This window comes from Hypomesus nipponensis, chromosome 3 (assembly GCF_054491055.1).
Source record: "Hypomesus nipponensis isolate SF chromosome 3, ASM5449105v1, whole genome shotgun sequence".
NCBI lineage: Eukaryota > Metazoa > Chordata > Actinopteri > Osmeriformes > Osmeridae > Hypomesus > Hypomesus nipponensis.
This window is the reverse complement of record NC_140363.1, coordinates 6,164,701-6,177,582: the sequence shown is the minus strand read 5'-3', so window position 1 is coordinate 6,177,582 and position 12,882 is coordinate 6,164,701. Positions and strand designations below refer to the sequence as shown.

The window sequence follows — 12,882 nt, the reverse complement described above, 5'->3', positions numbered from 1 at the left end:
AGAGGCAAGATGATACAATCATGGATGATACAGTCTGGGTCACCTGGGAGAGGAGAGAAGAGTTCTACAGATGCCATGCTGTAGCTTTCAAATTATATATTTTCAAAATCACACAATTAGTATTTGTGAGAAGGATGTCACTTTTATCCTCTTAAAGTTGTTTTTGGGGGGGAAGATCTGGAAAATCTTTATTTCCAAAATGATGATAATTTGAGTGAGATCAGACAGGCAGGCAGGCACGCAGGCAGGCAAAACCTCTCTTTCTCCGTTCTCTCTACCTCTAGAGAGAGCGGTGGAAGGGGGATGGTAGTGGGAATCGGGGGGGATTGGGAGGGACAGCCCGTCCTCTTCCAGTCTCTCTCTGTTCCTGTGCCAGGGTGCCAGCAGGTCGTCCAGGAGAGCCGGGTCTCTCTCCCTCTCTCATCTCCTCTCTTTATCCTCTTCTCTCTTTCTCTCCTGTCTCTCTTCTCTCACTCTCTCTCTCTCTCCCCCCCCCCTCTCGTCTTTCTCTTTACATGCCTCTACCAGTACCCACACTGGACTGGAAAATGACAAGTCACATGGCGTGAGGTAAGATAACAGAATCTGAACCATATAGAGACCCCCCCCCCTCACCCCCCCCCCCCCCCCACCCCCGCTACTGCAGGTTGGCATGGAGTACAGACGGCAGCGAGCCAGGTGGGCTCCTGCTGTCTCACTACATTTTCATTTAGAATGCTGTTCCCAGCATGTCTGAAGGACATTCCCTCCCCCTGCCTCCCCCTGCATCACCCAGCTTCCCCCTGCCTCTTCCTTCCTCCCCCTGCGTCCCCCAGCTTACGCTGCCCACCCTCTCTACCTCAGCCTCCCCTGCACCCTGTTTACCTGATAGCCTGGAAAACTGCTGGAACGTTCTACCCTTCCGCTCCTGCCAGCAACATGACAGCTGGTGGTGGCCAGCAAGAAATCCCTGCAGAACACATTCATACATGTTAGGTTATTTAGCGTGTTCTTACAGGGCTGTGTGGTGGGTTCAGAAGCTGTGCTAGGTGTTTGTGGAATTGACCAGGACCAGGACCAGGACAAAAACCAGAACCAGTATGAGGATCAGAACTAGAACTAAAACTAGAATCAGGACCAGAATCAGGACCAGGACCAGGACCAGGACTAGGACCAGGAGCTACCTCCTCCAGGCAGTCTGCGGTAGAGCTCCACGAGGAATCTTTAAGACTATGCCTCTGACTTACTTCCCCTGTCCTGCCTCTGTCCCCTGCCTCTTCCCCCATCCATATGTTTCTGTCTAGCTTAGCAGGTTTGCATCCCTCCCCTCCCCCACTCATCACAGCAGACCTGGACACAGGAACAGCAGAGAGACCTGGAGACAGGAACAGCAGACCTGGAGACAGGAACAGCAGACCTGGACACAGGAACAGCAGACCTGGAGACAGGAACAGCAGACCTGGAGACAGGAACAGCAGACCTGGACACAGGAACAGCAGACCTGGAGACAGGAACAGCAGACCTGGAGACACGAACAGCAGACCTGGAGACACGAACAGCAGACCTGGAGACACGAACAGCAGACCTGGAGACACGAACAGCAGACCTGGACACAGGAACAGCAGACCTGGAGACAGGAACAGCAGACCTGGAGACAGGAACAGCAGACCTGGAGACACGAACAGCAGACCTGGACACAGGAACAGCAGACCTGGAGACAGGAACAGCAGACCTGGAGACAGGAACAGCAGACCTGGAGACAGGAACAGCAGACCTGGAGACAGGAACAAAGGAACCTAAAGTAAGATGAACAACATACAACAATGTACAACATAAAATTGTAATAAAATATAAAATATAGTATTGAATTGAACAAACAGAACAATATATACATGTATGGTAGAGCTTTTGACAGGTACAGAGTGAATGTGTCTGATAAACATCCTCTAACCAATGCTTGAAGCACAACAAAGACAAGCTTACTAAGTGTTTCCACAATGCAGAGCTCTGGATGTGGAGCTGATTGGCTTGATTCATTTTCACATCTGGGAAGATGTTTGTGAAATAGGATTGAACAAGTATACTACTGTTGGCTGATTTCCTGGATCCTCAAGACCATCCTTTCTTCCAGTTGAATTTCTCAGGTCAAGATCTCAGGAGAGACTTGAAATGAAATTTCAGATTGTGTTCCAGTTGTTGATCATGGGAAAGGTCACGTGTTCCTCACCCCCCTATCTCCTGTGACCCCCCCCCCTCCCCCCCTCCCCCCCTCCCTCCCCCTGATCCCCCTCCTCCCGTCTGGTCAATACTGACCTGCTGTGGGAGAGAACCCCTCGGTATCTCATTAGCTATATCATTAGACAGACAGCTGTGTGTGTGTGTGTGTGTGTGTGTGTGTGTGGGGGGGGGGGCAGCTGGGAGGGGGGAGTTAGGAGGGGGGTTAGCTGGAAGGGGGAATGGATGAGGGGGGGTCCGCTGGGGGGAGTGGAGTGGGGGGGTGTCAGGTGGCCCTGACTGCTGGTGTAAAAGCGCCTCATTTAGTCAGAGAGCAGTAGCAACATGAAACAGTAATGTACAATATTAGCATGACATACAGTAATATCATGTACAATATTAACATAACTTAATAATATTGTATACTTTGTTAACACGACATAGTAATATCACATACCCATACATAGTAAAACAATATACATTTTTAAATAATAAAATAGTAATACCACACCATCAATAAATAATTAAATTACTATACCAAGAACTATCTATTTTAATGCACATATCAATATCACATGATAAATTAACATTACAATGAATGTCATATACAATATGAAATGATGTGACATAGTCACATCAAAATAATGAATGTAATGTAACGTAAAGTAGACGGTTTTATCCAAAGTGGCAGAGGGAAGGTTAGACCCTGTGCCCTCTAGATCTGCAGCCAAATTCTCTACTATTGAGTTCTGCTGCCTCCCCTCCCTCCTCCTCCCTCCTCCTCCCTCCTCCTCCTCCCTCCTCCCTCCTCCTCCTCCCTCCTCGTCCCTCCTCCTCCCTCCTCGTCCCTCCTCTTCCCCCCCCCCTCACTCCCACCCCCTCCTAACACCTCCCTCCCTCCCTCCCTCCCTCCCTCCCTCCCTCCCTCCCTCCCTCCCTCCCTCCCTCCCTCCCTCCCTCCCTCCCTCCCTCCCTCCCTCCCTCCCTCCCTCCCTCCCTCCCTGTCCTCCTCCCAGAAGAGCGGCGCTTCATAGCGGCTCCGTCTCCACAGGGCTGACCAGGATGACAGCTGCCAACACACAAAACAACAGAGGCCATTTTCTTCTGGACGGATCCATGCTAAATTTGTGGAATGGCCGTGATTGTATTGCGGTTATATAGAGTTACATAATATGAACGTCTCGGGTTCCATCTGCTGCACCTCCCTCTGGTTGTCCTCTCCCGTTAGATCCTCTCTTTATTCCTCTCAGTCTTCCTCTCTGTCTGTCGCAGACACATTGTTCTATCTACACTCTCTCCACTGGAAACAGGACTCAGACGCGGCCAGTCAGTCACTGCACAACTGAGGCACACTGAGGTGATTGTGTTGGTCAAATAGAAAATCGGATTATCTGTAAAATTGACATAGTCCATTCCTGTTAATGCATAGGTTTGTGTTATTGTACTTCCGTCTCAAGCGCTTGAAGAGGGTGTGGTAAGAAGAGCTTTTTAGAGGATGTGTCAAACCTTCAGCTGAACAGCTGTCCAGCTGTGTTACTGCCCCCCCCCCCCTACACAGACACACATGCGTGCACACACACACACATTTTTGACAGTAAAAGCAGAGTGGATGCAGTGCAAAATGTTGTTGCCATTCTGACAGCCCCACTTTTCATCTCCTTGACTTAATTGCTTTCACTCTGTGCTGCTTTCCACATCTCCTCCTGTGGCCTTCTCTCTTTCCGTCTCAAGGAGCTGCACTCTTTCTTTTTAATTCTCTATCCCTCCATCCCTCCCCTCCCCCTACCTCTCTCTCTCTCTCTCTCCCTCCCCTCCCCCTCTCTCTCCCTCCCCCCTCACTCTCTCTCTCCGTCCCCCCTGGGGTGCTAGCTGAAGATGAAAGAAGGAGTCATGGCAGTCAGGATGACCTCAGGCTTCTCTATCCTCTGTTCCACCCTTTACCGTTCACCTGGAGCTCTCTGCCACTCACCCCCCACCCCTCACTCCCCCACCCTGCCCCCTCACTCCCCCACCCTGCCCCCTCACTCCCCCTCTCTCCCCCACCCTGCCCCCTCACTCCCCCACTCCTCCTCACCCCCTTTTACTCCCAACCCTCCTTTCCCCCCGTTTCCAGCCCTCCCCTCGCCCTATCCAGAGTTGTGAGAAGCAGGCTTTGCCCCTCTCCATGAGGGGGGAGGTAGCTGCAATGATTACTCCTCCGCACTCCTTCTCCGTCCTCTTCCCTCCCTCCCCCTCCCTCCATTTTCACAGTGGTGGTGTATTTGGCGGCTGGGCTGTGTTGATGGGATCTGAGATGAGAGGTACTGAGCAAATGGACTTGAGAGACTTCTGATGACTCTGCGTCAAACCTGCTCCCAATGAGTCCGCATGACAGGTGAAGCCTCGTCAGTCATAAACTGCGCCCCACCAAATAACGTGCAAATGAAAAGAAATAGATGTTCAACAGTGTGTTGATTTAACAGATGATTTCTCCCAAAGCGGTACACAGGGACGGATTTAAACCTGTGACCTTTTGATCTGCAGTCACTGAACTAAACCCATCCGACAAATACAGCTCCACATTGTCAGGGGCTTACCTACATTAGCATGCCATCCTTAGCCAGATAGCACTTGATCAGGCACATCCACAGAGTGTAGAATCTTCCTGTGTGCAGTTTAAACCCAGCCTGTCTGGATCAGCGACGGCGAGACAGACAAGCTTCAACTCACCACCACACCTGACAGGCACTCCCCGTTGCTAGGCAACAGCTCCACATCCTCCCCCTATCGCACTGTCTCTTTATACTGCAGCTGTTTTGTTTTAGCATGCGTGCAGAAAAAACGACCCTGGCGTTTCGCTCAGCATGGGACTTGACTGCACATGGGTGTCAGCAGGAGGAGAGAGGTGAGGGAGGCGAGAGAGGAGGAGAGAGGAGAGGGAGAGAGGAGGAGAGGAAGAGAGGGGAGCGTGAGAGGAAGAGGAGAGTGGGGTAGGGAGAAGAGGAGAGGAGCAGGGGGTGAGTCAGGGATCCAGACTGAGACTGAGGACCAGGAAAGACAGGCTGGGCCTGCCTCCAGACCCACACACAGGGAGAGCGGAATCAGCCGTGGAAGCATTCTACGGCAGTTCATTTGAACCGGGAAGCATGCTTTTTCACAGCGTCAGCAGTTTCTGGCAAGCAGAGAACAAACAAGCTGTGGTAATAGCGTGTCAGTGCTGTTCCCTCTCCTCTCCTCCTCTACCCCTCTGCTCCTCTTCCCCCCCCTATCCTCCCCTTCTCCTCCTCCCCCTCTCCATATCTCCCCATTCTTCTCTCCTCCCCTCCGTATCCTCCTCTTCTCCTCTCTTGCTCCAGCCAACAGGAAGAAGGAACTGACTAAGACCATCGATTGGCCCGGCCGGGGTCCACTGACCCGACGACAGTTGTCATGAGAGCAACATCAGCTCCAGACAGACCAGAGATGTTCTAGGTTCTGTGGCGGGTCCTGGTTCTGCTCCCGGACTCAGTCACAGAATACCCAGTCTGGCACCTGGTCGTCTCCATGAGCAGATTATCAGTCATGCTCCCTCTGGTCTCAGAGATGCCCAGAACACGCCTATACCAGGATAACCATGTCAGTCAGAACCCGAGAGAGCCAGAGTGAGACAGAGGGAGAAATAGAGAGAGGGAGAAATAGAGAGAGGGAGAGAGAGAGAGAGGGAGTGGGAGAGGGGAGAGGGAGAGGGAGAGGGAGAGGGAGAGGGAGAGGGAGAGGGAGAGGGAGAGGGAGAGGGAGAGGGAGAGGGAGAGGGAGAGGGAGAGGGAGAGGGAGAGGGAGAGGGAGAGGGGGAAAGAGAGAGAGAGGGGTACAAGAGGGGTTGTAATAGAGGACGTCAGGGGCTGTTTGTTTCTGTCTTATTTGAGAGAAAATGGAGGACTGTGTTTGCATGTGGAACCACTTCCCTCCGACTAACGACTTCTAATTTCACGGCAAATAAAGTCAACAACTGTGCTTTACAAAACTGCTTTGTTCAGCAAAGGACACAACATCAAACAACTTGACTTTCCGCTAAACTAGAGGTGAAGTAGAGCCTGACCTGTGTTTATCTCCCGAAGACTTCAAATGTTGACACATTGGACATTCTGGCTTGATTTTTTAAACCTTGTCAGGGAACTGTTTGTCTCTGTTCTAAACGCTCGTGCGCGGTTCCTGAGGGATGTGCAGTATTGGTACCAATATATACACTCAGTGCAGTATTAGTACCCGCACCCACTACAGTATGAGTATGAATATACACATGCAGTACAGTATGAGTGCAGTAAATATCTCCACCTGCAGTCCTCTCCCCCAGAGGTCCCTCAGCCTGCTGTTCCTCCCAGCTGCTGTGCTCATCACTCCACGGCACGCCTGTCCTGGGCACAGACACGCTAATCCAGAATTCGGCACACTCACTCTGACAACATTCCGAGGTCCGCTTACAGGAACGTAACCCTTCTGCTCAGTGTGCACAGGAACACTCATACTCCCACGCATACATGCATGCTCAGACACACACACACACACACAACTACACCCACACTCAGATACACATACACAGTAGCAAACTGCTGTATGGCACAGTCATGTTACGTAGCTAACTGCAGTCGTGTTCAGTAGCTAACAGCAGTAGGCCATGGCACAGTCATGTTCAGTATCTAACTACGGTCATGTTCAGAAGCTAATTCCAGTCACGTTCAGAAGCTAATTCCAGTATGGTACAGTTAAGTTCAGCAGCTAATGGTAGTCCTATTCAGTAGCTAACTACAGTATGGTACAATCATGTTCAGTAGCTAACTCCAGTCATGTATATACTATAATGTTTAGCACTAATAGCCTAATGTATGTCACTGTATATCACCAAACATGGGGGCTGGGGATGAGAGGGGGATAATTGAGGTAGGAGAGGGGGAGGAGAGAGTTGGAGTTGAGAAGGGGGTAGACATGAAAAGTATTCTCAAGTGCGGTGAACGGGACTGCACCTGACTACATCAAGTCTCTCCTCCAGCCTTACATCCCCACCCGCCACCTAATGTCTTCTTCGGACAACCGTCTGGTGGTCCCACCTCTCAAGAGCGCCCGCTCCCAACCCAAGCTCTTCTCCTGTCTGGCCCCCCAACGGTGGAATTATCTCCCCACCTCCATCAGAGATGCTGACTGTCTCCCCACCTTTAAGAAAAGGCTAAAGACGCACTTGTTCCGGGATTACAACGGACCTAAGAAAGATTTGTTGGATCAGATGTTAGTTTATTTCCGCCAGGAACACAATGACACCTATTCAGGGACTTGTTGGTTAGTTGTGACTGATTTAACTGCTTGTACTTGTTGTGAATCATATTATTGTTGCTTGCTTTCCTCCAGGTACACTCTAGCACTCTCGAGGATCATGTTGTTTAATTGAAATTTGTTTAACTACATGCTCTTCTGGTTCCACCCATTGGCACTTATTTGCTTTTTCACAATGTATGCTCATGTTTTGGCTACCCGCAATGTTTTGGGGGCTATCTCGTTGTATATGATCATTGACCGATGCACTTTTTGTAAAGCTCTCTCTTGTATGTCGCTTTGGATAAAAGCGTCTGCCAAATGACTAAATGTAAATGTAATGTAATGCAAACACCTTCCAAACAGAAACATCAGTTTAGAGGGAGCACAAGCCTCCCTCTCAGGGAGTGAATGGAACGCTTCAGCACAGGAAGTTCCACTGAGGGCAGGATGCTGGCCCAGGACGCACTGCAGACAGGAGGACAGAGAGCTGGGTGAGGGTGGGGGGGCTGGTGCGAGGGGGTAGAGTGTGTGCGTAGTTGGGGGCTGGGGTAAGGGGGTAGTGGGTAGGGTAGGGGGGAGGGGATGCGGGGCGTTACGGTGAGGGGTTGGGGGAGCAGAATGGAGTAGTCTGTGGGGCGTGTGCGGGGACAGTCAGTCAATACTAGGGTCATCTATGGGGTCACTTCTGGAGTCTACTGCTATACAACTATACATCTTTACTACTATACATTTCTACTACTATACTAATATGCATCCACTCAGAGTGCTGTGAGAGGCTGGTCTATTACAGTGCTGCAGCATAAGAGAAATGCACTGACACAGGAAACCTGTAACATGTTTATTGGAACCCAGTGACAGCATTCTGTTGTTTGTCAGAGCAGATCTGCAAGTAAGGAAGTAAGGAATCCCTGGGGGGGATTCTACTTGTATAGAATTGTTATGCAAATGGACAAAAAAAAACAGTTTAACCAAACAGTAGTTAGTTCCACCTTTCCACATAATTATGTTAAAGACAGGAAAAAAGAAGGAAACAATTATTTTGGTAGCTAGTCATTAGTTCAATGAAACTATTTGAGAATGTGATTTAGTTATTTCATTGTTGTAACCCCCTAAGTGGAATGCACATATGAGCCATAAGTAAGAAGACACTTTCAAGAAAGGTTTTCCTTCCAAAGGCTCTTTAAGACAGAGGAAGTCACACAGCTATATAAACTCTCCTCATGTATATACAACTATAAATTAAGGTGTAATATCTCATGGTGTCAAAGCTGCAGTGAATTGACATTGCAACAGGCCACACCTCCAAACAAACAGCCTATCATACACAGCTTACGTTTCAGAGACAAAAACCATGTTCTCTATCTCAGACCTGCAGTGTACCAAGCAGAACTGAGCTGAAAAGGTTTGACTACTGCAAGTGAATGCCGCCCAACAGCAATCAGCAAATGGCAGCCTAAAGCAGAGTTGCTGAGAGGTGGTCAGTTGTGGGAGTGAGTCAGTGGGGCCAGAGTTGGAGAGGGGGAGTCATGAAGTGAGGGAGGTAGTGATACTGATGAGCTACGCAGTGATACCTGTTAGATACCAGCCTAGATCTGTTTAAACTTTCACCTTAGGCTCAGTTTGTAAACTTTCACCTGAGGCTCAGCTTTATAAATACAACAATAATTAAGCAGTGGGAGCAGCTGGAGGCCCATTAGAACACAATGTTCCTGTTATACTGCTGTAACTTCCTGTTATACTGCTGTAACTTCCTGTTATACTGCTGTAACTTCCTGTTATACTGCTGTAACTTCCTAGTATGAAGCTTGGCCTCAGCACACAGGCAGGAACAGACCAGAGCAGACAGACAGACAGCTGATCAGATTGATGTTCTTTTACCATAGGGACAGCTTTTACCCACTGGGGAAGAATACAAATCAACCTCACCAGCTTCATCAGATCCAGCGTTCTGTCCGCTCAAACATTCAAACGTGATTGAATCTAATAAATGTATCCTCTCAAAGATTCCAGGCACTTATAGAATGGAACCATGGCAGGTCTGTGAAAAGGAAGCACATGGATATGGGATCTGCTGTGGTTCCCAGCAGGAGCCAGTAGGTAGTATCGGGTGACTGCACCTTCAGAGGGCTGTCTGGGGTCAGCTATAGGGCTGTCTGGGGTCAGCTGGAGGGCTGTCTGGGGTCAGCTGGAGGGCTGTCTGGGGTCAGCTGGAGGGCTGTCTGGGGTCAGCTATAGGGCTGTCTGGGGTCAGCTGGAGGGCTGTCTGGGGTCAGCTATAGGGCTGTCTGGGGTCAGCTGGAGGGCTGTCTGGGGTCAGCTATAGGGCTGTCTGGGGTCAGCTGGAGGGCTGTCTGGGGTCAGCTATAGGGCTGTCTGGGGTCAGCTATAGGGCTGTCTGGGGTCAGCTGGAGGGCTGTCTGGGGTCAGCTAGAGGGCTGCATATTCAGGGCATCTGCCAATCCCATAATCCTCTCCTGCCCTCCCAGCCCCACATGACTCTGCTTCCACCACAGAGCAGGATGGCTTCACATAACACCACTCCTGGATAAATACAATTAAGACTGATTTGGCACATTCTTGATTAACTATGCTCTAGCATCATTTAGCACTTTTTCAACATTTTGTTCTCAAAATCGTCACCCTGTGTTGGCACATGACTTACAGACAAACAGATAGACAGACAGACAGACAGGCAGACAAGCAGACAGACACATGATGAACAATATAATCACGATGCAGTTACTGCTTTAGCAGAGATTTGCTACGTGAAGGTCCACCTGGAAGGTCTTCATTCAACCCCTCAGAGGGACATTAACTGCACATGAACTTTTTAAACAAGGTGAACACTCAATTGCATCCTTTACTTTCATGACATAAATCTGGGTTTTTGCTTGTCTGCATGTTCCCTACATTCTCTTGACTGTAAACAAAATATGGATTAAAAACCAGAGAAGTGAAATCAGCCAGATGTGAAAACCATAATGCTGTTCTGCTGTAAAATAAGTTACAAAATTGAAATAAAAATCTTTGCATACATTACAAAACTTCTAAACTGTGTTTCTCAAACTTTAGAAACACATGTTAAGTCTATAAATATCTTTACAAATATACATGTTAATCAATCAAATAAACCCTTTCTATCAATTTAAATGAATAAATGTTTACATGATCAAGACAGTGTATTCTAGATTGCAATGCTTTGATTCTAAAACGTTTACATTTGTTTTCATTTTAAGCACATGGCTGTTTTGCCAGCAATATGATACATATTTGCATTTATATATTTACAAATAAAAACATTTTAGATGCATATAAAAACCCCAATGCTAAGTGTCACTCCTATCAACAACCTTGACTAAAACACTGGTCTCTGTTCCAGGAAGACAGAAGCTTCGGCTGTGCTGGGGAGGGGGTGAGATCAGAGTGCCATCGGAAGAACGTCCTGGCTCTGCTGGTACATTGCACGTTAGCAGTGTTGTCCAGTGCCCATGGTCTGGTCCTCTGTTCTCTATAGGCACAGATGGTTTCTCCCTATCCTCTGTCAATACCAAAACACTGGCCAAGTACAAAAATATAATCTTTGATGAAGACAAAAAAAAAAAAAAAAAAAAAAAAAAGAACATCCTTCAAATGATCAGACTCTTCTTCCGCCCAGTTGGCAGGGCTGGCAGGAGGAGGAGACTTGGGAGTATTGCTGCCATGTGGCGAGGAGGAAGTGGGGGAGCACATCCTGACCACCACCTACCCCCCACTCCTGGAGTTTAAGTCCGGACGACCCCGTTAGTCTGGTGCTGCTTGGGGAGGCAGGGGTGGTCAGGGAGGGGGTCGGGGGCAAACACAGAGTCATCCCCTGAGGAGGAGCAGGTGCTGCTGGAGTCCTGGCAGGCTGGGGAGTACTGCTCAAACGGCACAGACAAGTCCAGGTACTCCTGCAGGGGGGGGGGGGGGGGAGGGGTTAGTACACGTGGTAGCATCACCTGGTAGCATCCTCTTATCACCATACCTGGTAGCTTCACCTTATGGTCAGGGTGAAGACGAAGGGGTACAAGTGAGGTTGAGAGTGGGGGGTGAGGGTGAGGAGGTGAGGGGTACGGGGGAGAGTAGGGGGGTGAGGGTGAGGTTCAGGGGGAAGGAGAGCTCACGTCTGTGGTGGTCATGGTGAGCACACGGTCCTGGTCCTCCACGAGGTGTCTGAAGGTGGGTCTCTGGGAGGGGACGGCGTGCCAGCACTCCCTCATGATCATGTACCTACGCAGGGCACACAGCATTCACAAGAATACACTTGATTTACGGCGCCTTTCTCAACATCCAAGGACACCGTACGGGGGTACACGGGACATTAAAAGCAGCAAAATAAAGAACAACGTCATTACTACTGCTGCACAGCATTACTACTGCTGTACAGCATTACTACAAGTAAATATACTGTATAGTTTTGCTATTGCTATGTAGCACTGCCACAACTATACAGTATTACTATAAATAATTAGAAAGTACCTGTAGTACAGTACTACTACAACAAGTCTGCTAAATTAATACATGTAAATGTAAACTAGTAGTGTTACTATTATTTATTAATTATACAGTATATGACTGTATATGACTGTACTGTATATTACTACTGTATTTGACGTACAGTTCGTGGGTGCAGTTGGCAGGCTTGTCCATGCGATGCCCCTCCTTCAGTAGCTTGAAGAGCTCCTCCACTGGGATGCCTGGGTAGGGAGATCCCCCCAGGGTGAAGATCTCCCACAGCAGCACTCCATACGACCACCTGGGGATCAGCCGCACTGTTAGCACACTGCTAGGCTAGCTCACACCAGCCACACTGTTAGCACACTGCTAGGCTAGCTCACACCAGCCACACTGTTAGCACACTGCTAGGCTAGCTCACACCAGCAACACTGTTAGCACACTGCTAGACTAGCTCACACCAGCAACACTGTTAGCACACTGATAGGCTAGCTAACAATTGGCCGCTTATGTGGTGTGGTGAGTGTGCACACATCCATGGTGTACTGGGCTCTGCTCAGCTCTCTCTCTCTCTCTCTCTCTCTCTCTCTCTCTCTCTCTCTCTCTCTCTCTCTCTCTCTCTCTCTCTCTCTCTCTCTCTCTCTCTCTCTCTCTCTCTCTCTCTCTCTCTCTCTCTCTCTCTCTCTCTCTCTCTGTCCAGCAGAACATTCCAGCAGTGTGCTGGTGATTTTTGCTAAGTAGTTGAGTAAACAGATGAGGGCTGTTAAACTGGCCTGCTATTGTTTGGCCCTCCACAATCTGCCACCCCCCTCAACTCCCCTCAGCAAGAATAATCTAATTATCCATGCTCCTGTCCAGAGGGTGAAAACCTGGCGCTACTTATACACACACACACACACACACACACGCACACACGCAAGCACACACGTGCACGGACACACAAACGTACAC

General features: G+C 49.2%; 1 protein-coding gene across 1 annotated transcript in view; it reads right to left on the bottom strand.

Annotated features, from left to right (window-relative positions):
• Positions 1 to 8,282: 8,282 nt before the first annotated feature.
• Positions 8,283 to 12,882, bottom strand: part of fgfr3 (fibroblast growth factor receptor 3) — a 29,961-nt gene continuing 25,361 nt past the window's right edge. The window contains exons 15-17 of the mRNA XM_084673655.1: positions 12,095 to 12,232; positions 11,601 to 11,706; positions 8,283 to 11,387 (exon numbers count right to left, since the gene is read on the bottom strand). Coding sequence (XP_084529781.1) covers positions 11,220 to 11,387; positions 11,601 to 11,706; positions 12,095 to 12,232 — 412 coding nt within the window. The 3' untranslated portion in view covers positions 8,283 to 11,219. The remainder of the gene's footprint in view (positions 11,388 to 11,600; positions 11,707 to 12,094; positions 12,233 to 12,882) is intronic.